Source organism: Onychomys torridus, chromosome X (genome assembly GCF_903995425.1).
Source record: "Onychomys torridus chromosome X, mOncTor1.1, whole genome shotgun sequence".
Lineage (NCBI taxonomy): Eukaryota > Metazoa > Chordata > Mammalia > Rodentia > Cricetidae > Onychomys > Onychomys torridus.
The window spans coordinates 7,123,837-7,142,562 of NC_050466.1; the positions used below are offsets into that span (position 1 = coordinate 7,123,837).

General features: G+C 38.0%; 2 protein-coding genes across 19 annotated transcripts in view; one reads left to right on the forward strand and one right to left on the reverse strand.

The window, feature by feature from the left end:
• Positions 1 to 18,726, reverse strand: part of Cask (calcium/calmodulin dependent serine protein kinase) — a 340,650-nt gene that overhangs the window by 121,126 nt on the left and 200,798 nt on the right. The gene's annotated exons all lie outside the window — the stretch shown is intronic.
• Positions 4,680 to 13,067, forward strand: Gpr34 (G protein-coupled receptor 34). Of its 3 annotated transcripts, XM_036175435.1 has the most exons (5): positions 4,680 to 4,764; positions 5,176 to 5,363; positions 6,786 to 6,867; positions 10,742 to 10,811; positions 11,367 to 13,067. In XM_036175435.1, the coding sequence occupies exon 5, from the start codon at positions 11,459 to 11,461 to the stop codon at positions 12,584 to 12,586; it is 1,128 nt and encodes a 375-aa protein (XP_036031328.1). In that variant the 5' UTR covers positions 4,680 to 4,764; positions 5,176 to 5,363; positions 6,786 to 6,867; positions 10,742 to 10,811; positions 11,367 to 11,458; the 3' UTR covers positions 12,587 to 13,067. The 3 variants fall into 3 exon arrangements, with proteins under 3 accessions (XP_036031328.1, XP_036031327.1, XP_036031326.1); XM_036175434.1 differs by lacking the exon at positions 6,786 to 6,867; XM_036175433.1 differs by lacking the exons at positions 6,786 to 6,867; positions 10,742 to 10,811.

The window sequence follows — 18,726 nt, forward strand, 5'->3', positions numbered from 1 at the left end:
GAGCCTGAGGCCACCCTGGGCTCCAGAAGATTCTATCTCAAAACAGACAAACAAACACCCAAATTAAATGGGATCCATGGACCATATATTGCTGTATTACAGAATATATTTCCCCTTCTAGTTTATTCTCTCCCCCACCCCAATTTTCATGGTATTTATTTAAGATACTCAGTAATTTTCCCCATAAAAATCCCCTATAGTCTAGTGGTACCTACAGGGTTTATAATTTATGTTTTTTACTTTGCTGTATTTCATGGAGATTCATAGTTAGATCCAGAATCTCGATTATAGTCAGGTTCAATTTCAGTTTTATGTACTGATACTTCATGTGGTTTAATCAGTAAGCACATATCTGGATGCCCTGCTTTAGTTACAGGATTCAGCTATAGGTTCAGGTGTTATTTGCCTGACCCATCATGAGATTTACTACCAACTGTTCACTTAATGATGTTAGCAGCCTCATTTCATAGATTCATACTTTGGGATCCTAAAAACTTAGTATCTGTAAAAATACTGAAGTAAAATGTACATAGCATGAAATGTGCACATCATAATATACTCCTAGAGAGTTCTGATGAAGTGCATCTGTATAACCCAGAGCCCTTTTAGGGCAGTACCAGCACCCCAGAAACCTCCTTATCATAGCACTTCCTATCCAGTCTCTGCTGCCATCCCACACTGTCCTGTGAGCTTCCAGTGTTAGGACTTCGTATACATGAAAGCATACAAAAATGTGCGCTTTTGTGCAAGGTTTCTTTCAGTATGTCTCCAAGATCCAGCCATTTTCTTGTGATCAGGAAGTCATTTACTTTTATTACTGTATTCCATAGTATTAATCAACTTGCTTTTCCATTCTCCTATGGATGGACATTTTGAACTGTTTCCTGTTTTTCTTTGTGTGTGTTTGTGTGGTAAATGCACATGTGTGTGCAAATGTACATGCATCAGGTGTCATGCTCTATCACTCTTCACTTTACACCTTTGAGATCAAGTTGCTCACTGAATCCGGAGCTAGACTGGACACCAGCAAACCCCAGGGATCCTCCTGACTCCACCCCACCACGTAGCACTGAAGTTACAGGTAGGTCTATGTGGCCATGCCCATCCTTTATGGGTGCTGGTATTTGAACCTGGTTCATCATGCTTGTAGAACAAGTGCTCTTAGCCACTGAGCCATCTTTCTGCTTCTCTTGTTTTCTTGATACTTATTATGAATAAAGGTGCTATGACCATTTCCAGAATATAGAATTGATATCTAGGCAACTTCCAAAGCATTTCTATTAGGAATTTATAGACTTTACTACATTTTATATGTTTCAATCCGTTGCTGTCTTTTTTCATTTTGATGATTAATTTGTCCCACTTTTGGCTAGTGGGAACCCCTTTAAGTCAGCTCTTACACCCTTTTCTATAATCATAGGTAATCACAGGAGTCTGTTAACTTCATTGCTTTCAGGCACAAGAGGCTGTCCTAAGCTTGTCTTACTCTTGCCCAGATCGGAAACCAGCCATTTTTCTAAGAAGCCCCATTTCCTTTTAGTGGGAAAAGATACTTAAATCTACAGGAGGCTCCCAAGCATATAGTTAATCAGTTATTATTGCTTCACTTTTCCAGTAGACAGTTTTAAGTGTGTACTTCATAGAGGGGGAAAAATACAAATTCAGTCTTTTTTGACTATAAGGTTTTGACTTCTTGATTTAGCAAGTAATTTTGGGGCCTAATAACAGTGATATAATTATTCATTTGTTCTGTCTATACCAGAGATTATCAACCTGTGGTCATGACCCCCTTGGGGATCACATATCAGATGTCTTGCAAATCAAATATTTACATCACAATTCATAAAAGTAGCAAAGAAATAATTTTACAGTTGGGGGTCACCACAATGAGGAACTGTAGTAAAGGGTCACAGCATTAGGAAAGTTGAGGACCACTGGTCTATACATATAGGTTTTTAAATAATAATAATAATAATAATAATAATAATAATAATAATAATAAATAATACCTACAGAAACAGCAGCAAGATTAGTAACTCTGTATGATTTCTTTGTGATTCTTTTTTACCATTAAATTATATTAGATAAGTTCAGTCATAATATTATTTCACTACTGAGCAAAATAAGAGGCTGTAAATTCATACTGATACAAATAAATCAGGAAACAAACACATAGGGAGGAGAGGAGATACCTTTCTCTGGCACAGAACTCACAGAGATCCACCTGCCTCTGCCTCCCTAGTGCTGGGGTTAAAGGTGTGCGCCACCACACTTGGAAGAAATGCCTTTCGGTAAATAAGTAAATAAAATACAATGCTGGAATCAGAAAATCACCATCAGCAGTTTTCATGAACATAATTGATCCAGGTAAGAATCTCCAAGGATGCTAACTAGTTGGGTAAAGTTTGAAGAGTGATAGGAGATGTATGTGTATATTCTCCAAGTACCTCCCTACAACATACTTACTAATTGCAAAAGGGGAATAGTAAGATTTCAAAGGAGAAGCCTAGAAGAAACTAGCACAGAGAACATTGCTAATAATGGGACTTGGTCTCTGCTATGATGCATTGAGAAGCCAGTGACACTCTCATGGTTTGTCCTTGACAAAGAGTGCAATTAGATCTAATCATGGAGAAAAGCTCAAAAGACATTCTAGAAAGTAGCAGGCTTATAGCTCTGGATTCAAGGGTTTCAGTGAAACTAAAGAAATATCACAGATAAATGTGATCTTGTTTTTATTTTTGCTCTAAAGACTACTATTAGGGCAACTGATGAAATTTGTAACAAGGACTGTCAAACACATAATGGTATTCTTTCAATGTAAATTTCCTGATTTTGATTACTGTACCACACAAATATAGCTTTTTTTAAGTCTAAAATTATGCCCTGAAACCCCCCCCCATCCTATTTTAAAGGCACCTAAAATAACTTCTCCAAGTGGTTATGCTTTCATTTTGTCATATAATGAGGCTCATTTAGTTTAATTAGATTTGTACAGCTAGGTGTTTTAATTACACAAAACACACCTGTACTTCAAAATTCAAAATTGCAAAACAAATCATACTCAGAGAGGTCTAGGTTTTGTCTTCTTTTCTACCCCACACCATATCCCTCCTCATTGGTAGGATATAAAAATAAGACATAAAATACATATAAAGTACCTACATTTCCTGTAGTGTGCCCTGTATCTAGAGGAGGTTCTTTCTAACTGCTCCTACTTTTTTAGGGCAATGAAAAGCGACTAGCAGGCGAGAGTAGGGAAGGAAATGAGGTTGCTGGCAGTTTGAGAAGGTTGAAGGTGTGAAACACTATTTTTGAAGGAGGATGAACTAGGGCATGACTCCCCAATTTTAGCATCACCCAGATTGTTGGGCCTCATCCCCTGATTTCCTGGCTGTTGGGTCTAGATGAGGTTTAGAGTGTACATCTGTTATAAGCTTCTGAATTATTAATGCTACTGGTCTGGAAGTCATCCTTTGAGAATGCCTGGACTAAGGACATTGGAATTCACATTAAGGAGCACTGGCAGTCCAGGGGGCCACTTAAGGTTTGATAGCCAGTCTGAAGCCAGACCACTGTGTAGGATTCGTGTGCTTGTACCCAGCAGTCCTCATCTTCACCGGGGAGGTTCAGGCCTGGAGGAGGTGATGAGCTAAACTTCACTAGGGTTGGGTTTCATATAAAGAGGGGATGGTGACAAGCATAAAGTTCAGAATGAACAGGACAGGCTCATATAAAGAACTGGAATATAATACTCAAATTTGATGGCAACCTTGCTGACTGACACTGAGGAGAAAATGAGGCTACAATATGAGAACACTAAAGTTTAAAAACAGGTGTGGGACAACATACAATACAGAAATAGTGTTTATATTGTATTTTAGGAGATAAAAAGAACTTTATGACTCATTTAGTCATGAAAAATCCTGCCAGGATTTTGAGGAGATATTTGCATATATATGTTTGTTGCAGCAGTATTCAGAATTGCCAATATGTGGAGACAACCTACATGCCCATTAGAAGATAAGTGAATGAAGCAAATGAAATATAGCCAGCCAATGGAATATATAACCTTAAGTATGAAGAAAATGATGTTACACGCTATAGCATGGGTGAACCTCAAGGATAGTAGGCTAAGTAAAGTAAATCAGTCACAAAAGGTTTATGTATGATTCTACTCAATGTCACAGAATCAAAGTTGCTAATGTTGAGACTAGGGGAGAGAAAATAAGTGCATAATGTGTTGGAGTTCCAATTTTGCAACGTGATGATAGAAGTACACTTAGCACCACTGAATGATACACTCAAAACTGGTTACGTGGTAAATTCAGTGGTATGTGTCACTTACCACAGTAAGAAAAAAAATACTGCCCGACAAATACAGTAAGCATCTTCTTTCTCAGAGATTCTCAGGGGGAAGTAAGAGTTTTAAAGTATTTTTATTCTAGCAATGTGAAATTGTTGTCTTGTGTATTAGATTCTTAACAAGTTAAAAGCTCTGGAGAATATGATGTTCAGAAGAATATGCCAAGAAATACTTAAACGGTAGACGAAGCCCAATGAGTTAAACACTATTTAAACAAAGCTGCAGAATGACAATTATGTTCTAAACAGCCAGCAAAAGGGGAAATGACACTCAAGTGCAGGGCAGCAGTTACACAGACGAATTGATGGTGGTTAAATAGTGGACTGGGACCAGAATGGAGGCTGCAGAGCCTTGTCACATCTTCCTGGAAGTAGGAGCGACCGATCCAGTTAACTTGGGTAAGTTTATTGTTGTCATGAGGAGAGAATAGCACTGCCAATCCCACCTAGTCCTCCCTTTTAAGAAATAAATCCATGAAAGTATACTAAAATAAAATGTAGAGACCAAATAAAACTTCAGCAAAACTGAAGAGTAAAAAGGTTATCACCAATGTTAGTACAATTCAGGGCAGAAAGAAGCAACTTCTAGAATGAATTCCGAAGAGACAGAAATTCTAAAATCCATGTAGCAGATCACTCCTCATTTCTTAGGAAAGGGGAATCTGCTCATTTCTGCTTGTACTGGATAGCTTGTTGGCAGTTCAGATGACCGAAGCACTCCCTAATTTAAGATAGAAGGCACATATAGAGAAGATGTCATTTCCTGGAGTTCAGCTTGAAGCTGTTGCTCAGAGTGGGGTCTTTTCATAGCTTCAAAAGGAGCCCCAGGGCTGTCACACTGAGAAAAGAAGGAAAAGGGGAAAAACAACTGCACCACATGTGAATATAAAGAAGAGAACTCGAGCAATTGCACCATCACCGGATGGAAGAGCCCAGCTGTCACAGCCTACTCGAAGGAGCTTTGCCTTTACTCCTTGTACTTGACGAAAGCCTCAACTGTAAGTATGTATGCTCTGGTACTTTTAAAGTGCATACATGAGCCTTTGTATAGTCAAACCTTGATTAGCTGAGTGTTCCAAGTGAAGTTCTGCTACTGTGATGTTAGCAAATCTTTGCTGTTTAGAGCCACCGAGTAAACTGCTTGGGCAACACCTCCTCTTGCTTTTCAAACAAGTTCTGTCTTTTTGGATAGGATATTTAATAACAATATAATCATATCATTTATATGACATTGTATAGTATCACAATGATTTGTAGCTGTACTTGAATCAAATATTTTTATTATAGTATTAATATCTTATGGAACTTACCAGACCAATTAAAATTTAAGTTTTGTGTTTCGGAATGAATAAAGGGAAGACTCAAGAAAAGGAAAAGAAACCACAATGCACTTTTCAAAAATAATGAATTCAAACAATTAAAATTAAAAGTGGACAGTTTAGTTTATAACAAAACTAAATATATTGCTAATCTCATTATTTCCCAAGTAACATGCTTTCAATTATTGTTCTGTATGCAGCAATTACTGCAACAGCATGACCTGAACATATTCAGTCATTTTTATCATTCTATTATCAAATAGTTATGTATTTCAACACATGATATTGATAGAAACAACACCTAAATTATATTTGAAAAGCTATTTTCACTGGGCAGTGGTGGTGCACACCTTTAATCCCAGCACTTGGGAGGCAGAGCCAGGCAGATCTTTGTGAGTTCGAGGCCAGCCTGGTCTACAGAGCCAGAGCCAGGAAAGGTGCAAAGCTACACAGAGAAACCCTGTCTCGAACTCCCCCCCCCCCCCGAAAAAAAAGCTATTTACTTGGTTGCAGCCACTAAAGAAAAACTGGGAGAGATAGGAAGGTGGCACTTGGGGGTATAAGTGCTCACACAGGGTTACAAACATAAGAACGAAATTCGTTGAGGAACAAACACTACCTGCTATTAGAAAATGAATGTGACTACTGTATGACTTACAAGTCAGGTCCACTATGCGAACAGCGAACAGAGCATATTCATATTTTTATTGTTTTCTCTGGAAAATTCTTAACAAATCAAACAAGTAGCCTTTGAAATATGAATAAACATTAATTCTTAATTAATTTTAACTAATTCCTAATTCTAATTAGTGAAAGTTGGGTGGCCATGGTGGCTCACAGCTTTAATCCCAGCACTCAGGAGGCAGACGCAGGCAGATCTGTGAGTTCGAGGGCAGCCTGGTCTACAAAGAGAGTTCCAGGACAGCTAGGGTGACACAGAGAAACCCTGTCTGGAAAAACTAAAACATTTTTATGATGATGATGATGATGATGATGATGATGGTGATGATGATGATGATGATAATAATAATAATAATGAGTGAACAACACCAACACACTAGCTGATGTATAGCTAACTTAATTACTTTTTTACTTTTGCAGTAAAAAAGGGCTTTGTGCTTGTTAAACAACTGCTCTACTATTTAGAAATGCTCCGGATCCTCTTTCAACTTGTTCTTTTGAGGTAGGGTCTCACTAAGTTAGACAGCATTGCTATGAACTTGTGATTCTCCTGCCTGAGACTCCCAAGAAGCTGTAATTACAGACATACATGAGCCTTAAAGCCCAGTGCCTATGGCTGTTGAACACACTGCTTTTGCTGTATTCTCCTTTAACTTGACACTAACACAGTTCAAAAGACTTATTAATTATTTTGTCTAACCATTATTAATTTATTAATTATATTTGCATATTAGAATTGAGGAAATGGTTTGAGGATATGTTCTTTGTGCTATTATTTTCCTAGAAACAACTTGATTATTGCTCTTTGGCCTAGAAATAATTCTGAAAGTTCTGATCAATGATTTGATTCTATGAAATCTGGACTTATTTACATACTGTTATATGTTATAGCAAATGGAAAAAACTCTTTCAAAGAAGCAAAGCTAGATGGTACAATCTTTTCCTAAAACAACCAAGGTAGATAGTAGTAAAGGAATCATGCCAAACTACTATTGGCTGATAGAATTCAACATTAATAAGGAAATGGTGATCAGCTATGATAGGAGTGAGGTTTACTGAGGAGGTTCAGGGGTTATCAGAATTAGAGCTGAGTCCCAACTTGGGCACTGCCACTTAAGAGCTGTGAGGTTATGGGTAAAGATCCTACCTATGGCTTTTTCGTTACCTCACGTATAAAGACTATATAAAAGAAATTATATAATGTGTTCAAACAGCATCTGGATCACAGCAAGTGCTAAATAATGATTAATTAGGCATTTGACCATTTAGTTCAATTCAATTTTGACTCTACACTGGACACCTCCCAAGAACTTTTAAAAGAAACCAGTGTACAAAGCGCATTCCAGATAAACTATACAGGGTATCTGGGAAGAAGCCAGACATTGGTATCTTTAAAAAGCCTTCAAGGGGATGCTCATCCACAGATTTGAGAACCACAGAGAATCCCTCCTACGGAGTGGTACAGCTTTGAAGTGCTAGTGCTAAGACTGTTTTAGTCTACAAAAGCATTTACTCACAAAGAGGCATCAGCTGTCTCTGCACTTTCCATCACTGGCCCTTGCTTTGCTCTCTGCAGACATGAATAAGAAAGGGAGACCCTCTTCCCGTGGCCTTGCAAAACACTCTCATCTATAGGTTAAGGTGCCTATTTCTTTCAACTTATCCCTACGACAAAATTTGAATCCCACTTCTCCCTGTTTGGTGCATGGCCTTTCTTAAGCATACCACTGAGGATGATTAAAAATTGATAATACAGGGGAGACTATTAGCCTGGGACATAATCCAGGTCCACAGTAACTATTTTCATTTAAAACACTACGGATTTATGGGTTAAACCAAGGTTGGGGTTAGTTTTTTCTGTGGCTGTAATATATCACTGATATGGCACAGGGAACTGTGTTTTTTGTGAATTCAGTACTTGTACTTTTAACACTTTATGTCTACTTCTCACAAATTCCCTCTTTCATTCAGTAATATCTATTGTGCTAAGTACCTGGACACAAAAGCAAACAAAAACAGAGTTGGTTCTTGATCCTAATGGGCTTTACAATATACCAGGAAAAAAAACTACTTATAGATGAGTATTCCAAGTCACTCCAGCTTCCTGAACTGTTACTCATATCACGTGAGCCTCAGTGCTCTTCCTGGCAGGGCATGTTGCATTGTCAGCAACCTGCTACCCTTCTTAGATTGTCTCTTCATTTTAAGATGCTGGATCACAAGCAACATGCCTGCATGTTTCTACATTGTGAAATCTGTCTTACTGCATCTGAGACACAGCACAGCCACGCCTCAGTTCTTCCTTCATTCCTTCCGCCCAATCCTTCTCTGTTTTTCCCTCCATGGTCCTAAATTGTGGAGACAGTTCTCAAGATGGCTTGACAGAACTTCCTCCTCACCAGCCACTTCCTCTTCCTTGGAACCAACTCCTTCACTCTGTCAAAATTTAAAGCTGAATGCTACTTTCTATTAAAAGCCTGTACTTAACCAAAAATAGTTTTAAGAGAGGCTTCATTCTTCCAAATATTCTTCTCTCTCTATAACATCAAATCAAGAATGAACTAAGCAAAGACAAATGCTGCACATTTCTCCTCATAGAAAGAATATAGAAGACATAAAAGCAGGAGGATGATGTGGGAAAAGAATGGGTCTAAGGAAGGGAACAATGAGGTGAAGAAAAACAAAGTCTGCATATTTTCTTTCATGTAGATTATAGAGTTAAATATCTGTTTGCCTATTTACTTATCAATCCATATGACAATAAAGCAGAGGGTCCTACTGAAGGAGGGAAGCAAGAGAGTGTGGTGGGGTGAATGTCAACAAAGTACGATGACACACGGAGAGAAAACGTCATAGTGAAATACATTCTGCATACTAACAAAAATGCTTCATTTAAAAAAGGAAGCAGAAATTGAAAAAATTGCGGTGGTGGGACATGCTCAATGGTAGAATATTCTCCTAGTATATGTAAAGCTATAGGTCCAGTCCTCAGTACCATAAAACAATGACAACAAGAAGAAATTAATTATCATAATAAGATCTACTCTATATAGCTGGGCAGTGGTGCTACATGCATTTAATCCCAGCACTCAGGAGGCAGAGGCAGGTAGATCTCTGAGTTCAAGACCAGCCTGGTCTAGAGTTCCAGGACAACCAGGACTACACAGAGAAACCCTGTTTCAACCAAACCAAACCAAACCAAACCAAACCAAACCAAACCAAACCAAAAAACTACTCTTTATTACTGCATTTAGGGCTTGAACACACTCCTCTAAAAATGCTTACTGAGAGCAAGGTCTCTATCTTAATATTGTTAATATCCAATGTTGTTAATATTGGTCTTAATATCTAAGCAGTACTTACTCAAATGTTAAATGTTTAGATTGATCATTAGGTGCCTAGTTTTTTTTTCCCCTGAGACAGGGTTTCTCTGTGTAGTCCTGGCTGTCTTGGATCTCACTCTGCCTCAAACTCACTGAGATCTGCCTGCCTCTGTCTGGGATTAAAGCTGTGTGCACCACTGTCTGGCAAGGCACCTAGTTTTTTAAAGGCTAGCTTTTTTTTCAGTGTTGGGAACTGAACCAGGGTATGCACACATACTAGACTAGTGTTCTATCACTGAGCTACAAGACCTAGGCTTGAAGTAAACTATTTTAAACACTTACTATGTATCAGGGTTAAGTGTTTCACATAAAAGCTTTGCATTTTTACAAACTAGAATAGAGGCTTAAAAAAGGTCATTTGTCCTTGATTATGAAGTTAGGTATGATTTTGAAAGCCCTGCTTTGAAGTATGTAATTTTAACTACATCCATTTATGTATTATGTATGTATGTATGATGTGTGACACAAATGTGCCAACGCACACATCTGGAGGTCAGAGAACAACTTGTGGAGTCAGTTCTCTCCTTCTACCAAGTAGGTCCTGGAGATCAGGTTTAGGTAATTAGGCTTGGCAGAACATACCTTTACCCTACTGAGCCAGCTCATTTGCTCTCTGCTATAAAGTCTTTATGTTACACCTATGAGGGGCCTTTACAGAAAAACAGAGCCATTACTATAAGAAAGGAATGTGAGGAGACCTGCTTGAATTCTCCTTGCATATATAATAGGTCCCAACTGCCAAATGCCTGAGAATTGTCCAATAGCACGTAGCACTGGGACCAAGTAGAATTGATCTACTTAGAAGGTTCTGGTGACAATATCAAATGATATAATCCAGGGCATAATTATAGTTTAATTTAGTTAACCTCTGTTAACCTTGGGCTCCATGTACTGCTTCCCATTTATATTACTGCCCTATGCTTCAAGGGAGGGAGTGGTTTACTGGCTGCTATCTGGTCTGGTTTTATATGATCACTGTATTCTCTTGTGAAGGGCTATAGGAGTCTGTGAAAGGAGGCAGGTACCAGCCTTGGTCTGTTTTGGTAACTGTATATTTGCATAGGTAAGTAATTTTAATATCCCTATATTGGTCTTAGGTGAAGGAAGAAATTTAGGATCCTCTTTTCTATTCTCACTGTGGAAAGAGAGATCACTACAGCTTATGTGGATTGCCATGTATGTTAAAGTGAATGGATGCTAACTATAAGGGGAAGGGGCAGGACAGGAAGCATTTTTGAAGCTGAGCAGGGTCAGCAGGGGACCTAGCTCACCCATTGCAATAAGCACCTTTAGGGGAAATTGATATTCATCCTTGAAACATATGAGCTGCTGTTTCTTTGTACTATCTCTACTCCCATAACAATATTGCTAAGAAATGATGCTCATATGGCTCAATTATTTAGTTTTGTATAATAAATGAAATGAACTCTGTACATGCATTATAGCAACAGAGAAGGTCAGAGATCCTACTGTATTTACTATTGTTTTGTGATGCAATAATGCTACTACACACAAATCGTCCCAAATAAGGTCTGAAATGAAATCCTTATTTATGCTTTGTGTTAAAGTAGCTGTTATTATCACAGCAAATGACTCAATGTTTGGCATTCTTCTGTAGGAAAATATGAAGAAATAAAGAAGTACCTATGAAGAACATGTTATTTAGTACTCTGTTCTGATAGCTACAGAAGACACTGAGAAGTCCCTGTAATGATGACGACTACTTCAGCTGACAGCTGGCCCTGTTCCTCCTATGGAATGCACTTTATAACTAATTACAGTGAGCAAGCCTCACAAAATTTCTCAGGAATGCCAAATATTACTAGCTGTCCAATGGATGAAAAACAACTATCTATGGTGTTAGCAACCTTCTACTCTGTTATTTTCATCGTGGGACTGGTTGGGAACATCATTGCCCTCTATGTATTTCTGGGCATCCACCGCAAAAGAAATTCCATTCAAATTTATCTACTTAACGTGGCCATTGCAGACCTTCTACTCATCTTCTGCCTCCCTTTCCGCATAATGTATCACATCAACCAAAATAAATGGACACTAGGTGTGATTCTTTGCAAGGTTGTGGGGACACTATTTTACATGAACATGTACATTAGCATTATTTTGCTTGGGTTTATCAGTTTGGATCGCTATGTAAAAATTAATCGGTCTATACAACAAAGGAGGGCAATATCCACCAAGCAGAGTATTTATGTTTGCTGTATAGTATGGACAGTTGCTCTTGCTGGATTTTTAACTATGATCATTTTGACGCTGAAGAAAGGAGGGCACAATTCCACAATGTGTTTCCATTACAGAGATAGGCATAATGCAAAGGGAGAAGCAATTTTTAACTATGTTCTTGTGGTAATGTTCTGGCTTATTTTCCTATTGATAATCCTCTCCTATATGAAGATTGGCAAGAATCTACTGAGGATTTCTAAAAAGAGGTCAAGATTTCCTAATTCTGGCAAATATGCCACAACAGCCCGGAACTCCTTTATCGTACTGATCATTTTTACTATATGTTTTGTGCCTTATCATGCCTTTCGATTCATCTACATTTCTTCACAGCTAAACATGTCTTCTTGCTACTGGAAGGAAATCATTCACAAAACCAATGAGATCATGCTGGTTCTCTCCTCTTTCAACAGCTGCTTAGACCCAGTCATGTATTTCCTGATGTCCAGTAATATTCGCAAAATCATGTGTCAACTTCTCTTGAGGAGATTTCAGAGTGAAGCAAGCAGGAGTGAGAGCACTTCAGAATTTAAGCCAGGCTATTCCCTGCACGATCTATCTGCGGCAGCCAAAACTCAGTGCAATACTAAGGGTAACTGAGGCAAATGTACTTAATGAAATGACGACGTAAGCGAGCGTCTTCTTTCCTGAGATCAGTAAAATTATAGAACAAAGCCCTAGCATGTCCCAAACCCTGGTCTTTACAAGTGATCTTTCACTTGCTTACATTATAAAATAGTTCAAGGCAAAGAGAAAAGCTTACATTTGTCCCTAGATTTTAGAACTATATGTAGAATCTTCTCAGAATATAATGTTAAGCTAACACCTTTAACAATGTTTATAAAGTTAAGTGAAGTTCATGGATTTAACAACAAAATGAATGAAGTGTCATTGTTTTCCATGTCACTAAAGAGTTAATAAAAATTAGACACTTGATACTAATTTTAAATATGTTTAAAAATAAATCAATTTGGGCACTGTGTTGAAATGTCAAAAAAATACGTCTGTTACTTCAAAAGTGAATATTTGCTGTATTCATTTATGTTTAAATCTCTGCTAACAAATGAATTAATAAAATTCTAATAAAAGTGAGACCACCCAGTATCACTGCTTAGATAAAAATGGGAAGAATTTAAATACTAAATATATAAGCTAAGAATTTGATAGCCTGGCTAAAGGGACTGACTTAAAGCAGATTCATCCACTTCACACTCTGATAGAGGAAGAGGGTGCACATGTGATGATATGGCCCAGAAAGTATAAGGTACAGCTCTTACAGAAGCATGTGAATATATACATAGGAACATATATACAATGATGTTCAGTTGTCATAACTGGGAACAATTAAGGATGTATCAGGAAAAGCATGAAGAAGTAAACTGTGGTTTATTTACCACATGAAGTACCTTTAATACTCCAATGCAATAAAGTACACACACATGCATCAAACATGGGGACATTGCTGGAGAAATATAAGAATCCTGGCTCCTCTTCCAGAAGACCTGTTTAATTCCCAGCACCCACATGGTAGCTCACCACCATCTGAGACTCAGGTTGCTGGGGATCTAACACCCTCCCCTGGCTTTCTGGGGCAATGTACAAATGCGCTGCGTAGACATACATGCAAGCAAAACAGCCACACACATAAAAAAATAGTACTGAGTAAAAAATAGTATTGAGTGTGAAAGAAAATCATATCTAAGAGTAAATCATTTATGTAAAATATTAAAACACTATCATTTTCTTTATGTATACACAATAAAAATTCAAGGCATGCATAATGGCCACAGTTGAGTTTTGACATAAACATGGTAAGAGCTTAATGTGTATTAAACCCAGGTGCCTAAGTGTCACTTTGATAAATTTCTGAGTAAAAGACTTTGTACATCTGCAGGTTAAAATTGAAAGGAGCAAACTGTTCTTGAACATACATAAGGTTTTCAAATAGTAAGCTCTAAGGAGGAGGCACTTATCGCTTGGCAAGTCAGAAATCAGTAAATATTTCCAAGTAGTTGAATGAACAAAGGAAGAAAAGATAGATGGACAAAGAAGATGGGGAAGAAGAGATGTTTAAAAGAAAAAATTGGGCATGATTGGCCTTTTTCCAGTCATAGAGTGGAAGGAACGTTGTACATTGCAATCTAGAGAGGAGGTATCTTTAGAGAAACTGCAAAAATTTGGCCAGTGTCTGTATATTTTTTTGCTGTACACAGAACCAGAATGCCATTGTCTGAATGTGTAAAAGGCTGTCGTGCCAAACTCCAAGAATCTATGGTATGTTTCTATTATAGAATGTGGACTTTTAAAAAAAAGTCCAAATGCTTCTGCAGTCTTCCAACAGAGCCATTTTGGCACCTAGATGATAATGACAACAACTACTACATTTTGTTTTTTTTGAGATGGAGTCTTACATGTGCCCCTGGCTGTCCTGGAACTCACTACATAGACCAAACTGGCCTTGAACTCACAGAGATCCACATGCCTTTGCCTCCCAAGTGCTGAGATTAAAGGTGCGCATTATCACATCCAGCCTAGAATACTTCTTAAAACTTGTTAGGCCGCTGCCACTGGCTGGAAAATCAATGTCAAAAAGCATTAAGTATTTAGAATGTGGTTAGGAATTATACTGGTTAAAGTAAAGTAGGTTCTCCTTGAAAACCCATGATCTCACTAGCCCTGGAGAACTGCCTAGGTTTAAAGTAGCAGACATGCTTTCCCTGTTGATCAGGCCTTAAAGTCCAATTAGAAAGCTGTTGGTTACTACTAAAATATGTCGCTATTGCACCTTTAGAGACATCTTGCCATGCTGGTCATTACTGTGGCTCATAGGTGTCACAATCGGGTAGGATTATTGGTTGCATCCCTCTCTTGACAGTTTGTCAAGTACTTTCCAGTACCATGAAAGCTAGTCCTCAAGGAGAAAGCTTTCAGGTCAGATCCAGTGGGATTCTAAAAACCCCTTATACCTACACATATGTGGCTTTACCCCACCCTCCAAAGAAGCTTCTTTTGCAGTAGACAGAGATCATTACAGAAAGCATCATCTTGCTAAAATTCAGACAGCAACTGATCATGGGCTGCCCAGCCCCAACTGATATATCTACAACACAACCCCCACACCCTAAGGTTCAGGGAACATTGTGGAAGAGGGAAGTGAAAGTATTTTAAGAACCAGAGGACCAAGATATCTTCTGTAAGGTATTATCTTCTAGATAGGACACAGAAGTTATACCTAAAAAATCTCAACAATATGGTTGCTTTAGCAAGACTTGAATAATGACAACACCAGTTGACCTGCCAACATGGATGAGGAAAATGTCATAGGACCATACCCCTAGATGAAATAAAATTCAGCCCAATCAAAAATCTTCATGCTGTTTTCTCTAATTTTTATTTTTGCAGTTTCTTAAAATGTTATATCATTCTCTCATATCTCTACCTCGCTAATTACAGACAACCAATGATTGTCAAGAGAGGCCAAACTTGTCTTCCTCTAATGATAACCCTAACTGGTTATCATTAGATAACCAAGTGATTAACCCTGAAATCATGCACATACAAACAATACTAAACAGACACAGTGTATTTATACACTTAGGTGCTTATACATAGATGTAACAATAATAATGAGGTAGAGATCTGAAAGGGTTAGAGAAGAGGGAAGGAGAAATGACATAACATTGTAATTTTAAGAAATTGTAAAAATAAAAAACAACGTGGATGAGAAAAAAGCATAAAGATTTTTGATTGGGCTGAATTTCATTTCAATGAGTTTTGCTTGTATATAGTAGGCACTCAGTTTCAGTGAGCACTATATTTCAGAAAGTGCACAAACAGGTTGAATAAAGAATAGGTTAAGCAAAAGTATATTTGAAAATACAAGTAACATCTGAGGATAGAAACTGAAAGTTTTCAGTACTATTAGAGGCTTAGAAAAAGTGTTAAAACAATTTTAATTGTTGCCCTGCAATGGTATCAAATACTACCTAAATGAAATTTAGTACTTGTTTGTAAAATTTTAAATAAAGATGGGGCTGTAGGCAAACCCATAGGGCATTTGCTTAATTAGTGATTGATTGGGGAGGACCAAGCCCATTGTGGGTGGTGCTAATCTGGGCAAGTGGTCTGGGTTCTACTAGAAAATGGACTGAGAAAGCCATTAGGAGCAAGCCAGTAGTCAGGAACCCCTCTATGGCCTCTGCTTTGGCTCCTGTCTCCAGATTCCTGCCCTGTTTGAGTTCCTGTCTTGACTTCCTTCAATGATGAACTATGATATGGAAGCACATAAGCCAAACAAACCCTTTCAACCCCAAGTTGCTTTGGTCATGGTGTTATTGCAGCAATGATAACCAGAACTAAGACAGTGGGTAAGAGCTGTAACCTGAGCTCCTGGGGGAGTGGGTGCAGAGGCAGGCAGATCCTGGGAGCTTGATGGTCAATTGGTCTGGCAGATAGATAAAGCAGGACACCTAATGTCCTCTTCTGGTCTCTGCGCAGGAGTGCACATACCAGAGCACATGTGCATGTATAACCATACCCCCCCCCACACACTCACATGCAGGTATGCACGCACACTAGCATACACACGATACTATCTGTTACTATAATATTAAGGGTGGTTAACATAAAATACTCATAGTTCTAGAAACTGTATCATTATGTATATTAGATTGATTACACAGTCTCAGGACCATTGAAATAAAATATCCATAGTTTTGGAAACTATCTCATTATTTATATTAAATGACAGAATCTCTATAAACTATTTGTAAAAGTTTACTGAATTAACTTACGTTATTTGTAATAAAGTAAAATTTGATTAAAGTCTATCTACCTGAATATCATAATGGGTTACTTACCGATAGATATTTCATCTATAAATATTCCATATCTGCAACTTGAGAATAGTTCTAGAGTTTTAAAAAAGATGCTACTGACTCACTGAATTTAGGGTTATTTATTACATATAATCTTTTATTTCTTTCTGAGTATTGATGCATGTATGTAGGGAACACTGTTCTTCTATCGGTCAACACAAGGGTTAGTTCTAGATACACACAAGAAAAGGAAATTCAGAAGTACATGCATATCTCACCTTGCAAAAGACCTGCAGCGAGAATAAGCTTCTAAATGATATCTCACATGTGCAATGCCATATAAAGACATGAATTGCCTGGTTCCCTGAGTGACATCTAAATTGCTGCTAGTTTGAGGAAAGTATTCTGCACAGAAATAGGCTATTTGATGGTGTCTGTTTCTACAATCTTAGAAAAAGACAATTATACATGAGCTTTGATTTTTAACTTAAAAAACAGATTAATCCTGCCTATACAAAAATAGAACTAATAAAATTACAACAATTTCAACCAAAGCCTATTGAACATTACTCATAAAACACAAAATAGAATTTTCTCAACAGACAATATGGGTGCTGCAGAATTATTTTCTAGCTATCTAAAGTACATACTGTGTAGTGGATAGCCATCCCAGCATTGGCCTGGAAGTTCCAACCCCCATTGAGGCTTCGGTAATGGTCACGCCCACAAGGCAGGGCAGAGGAGGAAGCGGAAGACCAAGGATCGGGAGGAGGTCTCTCTCTTGGTTCTGGGACCCTGGATGCTGGAGGTAGACCGAGCAGAGTTCTCCAGAGAACACCGCTGGACTGCGCTATACCTTTGCCAGACCCTACAACCTATCCCTTCATTTGTAAGTTACCCCACAAAATAAACCTCCCTTTTAACTACGTGGAGTGGCCTTAATAATTTCACCAATAATACTGATCATACCTAATTTTAAAATCTGAAAGTCAAAATGCTCCAAAATCTGAAATATTTTGAAATTTTAGATACTGAAATTTTAGGGTAGGGATATTCAGCTAGTAAAATCTATGCAGATAATCACAGATCAGAAGAACTCCAAAATCTGGAGGGGATGGGGCATGGATGGGTGGAGGTGGCTGGGGGGGGAGTAGGAGGAGGGATGAAAAGGGGGATCTATGGTTGGTATGTAAAATGAATAAAAAAAATTTGTAAATAAGAAAAAGAATTTGGAAAAAAAAGAAAAACTCCAAAATCTGAAACACTTATGGCCCTAAACATTTCAGATAAGGGATACCTAATCTGATAACAGAAACTTACTTCACTGATACTGAATATATTCTTGTTTCAGTAAGAAAAACAAGGGAGCAGATGTGGAGAGAAACTTTGATGATGTGAGGGGAGCACATGGCATGTGAATGGCTCTCAGAACAGGTCAGGAATTAATCTGAGGGAGACCCAAAGCTTTGGTAGTTAAGGTGTCCATGGTTTTGAAAAGCTTCCAAGGTGGCTGACATACATACATCCCTCTCTCTGAGAGATAATCACTGCAAATAAAGGAATCATCACAAAAAGCTTCAAGAAGGAAGAGATGGCTTAATAAATAGTACTGTGCAAATTGAAAAAAAAAAAGCCAACTTACAGCCTCACTTTGTATCACACGAAAGCAATTATAAGTGGAATTAAAAGTTAGTTGTAAATAAAATAAATAAATAAAGAGGCCATAAACCTTAAAAACCATAGATGACTAGATCATCTGTGGACGATTAATGCAATGATAAAATCTGTAGAGAAATGTCCATGTCATGGCCTGGCTGAGTGGCTGCTGCAGTACCACTTAGCTCTGGCTGGGTTTGCAGATGAAGACTTGAGTTGCTTGGGTGGTGGAACAATGGACACAGATCTGGAAAGGAGATATGAGGT

Bases quoted from the DNA above. Each gene is read 5' to 3' on its own strand.
- Gpr34 (XM_036175435.1), top strand. From the start codon at position 11,459: ATGATGACGACTACTTCAGCTGACAGCTGGCCCTGTTCCTCCTATGGA.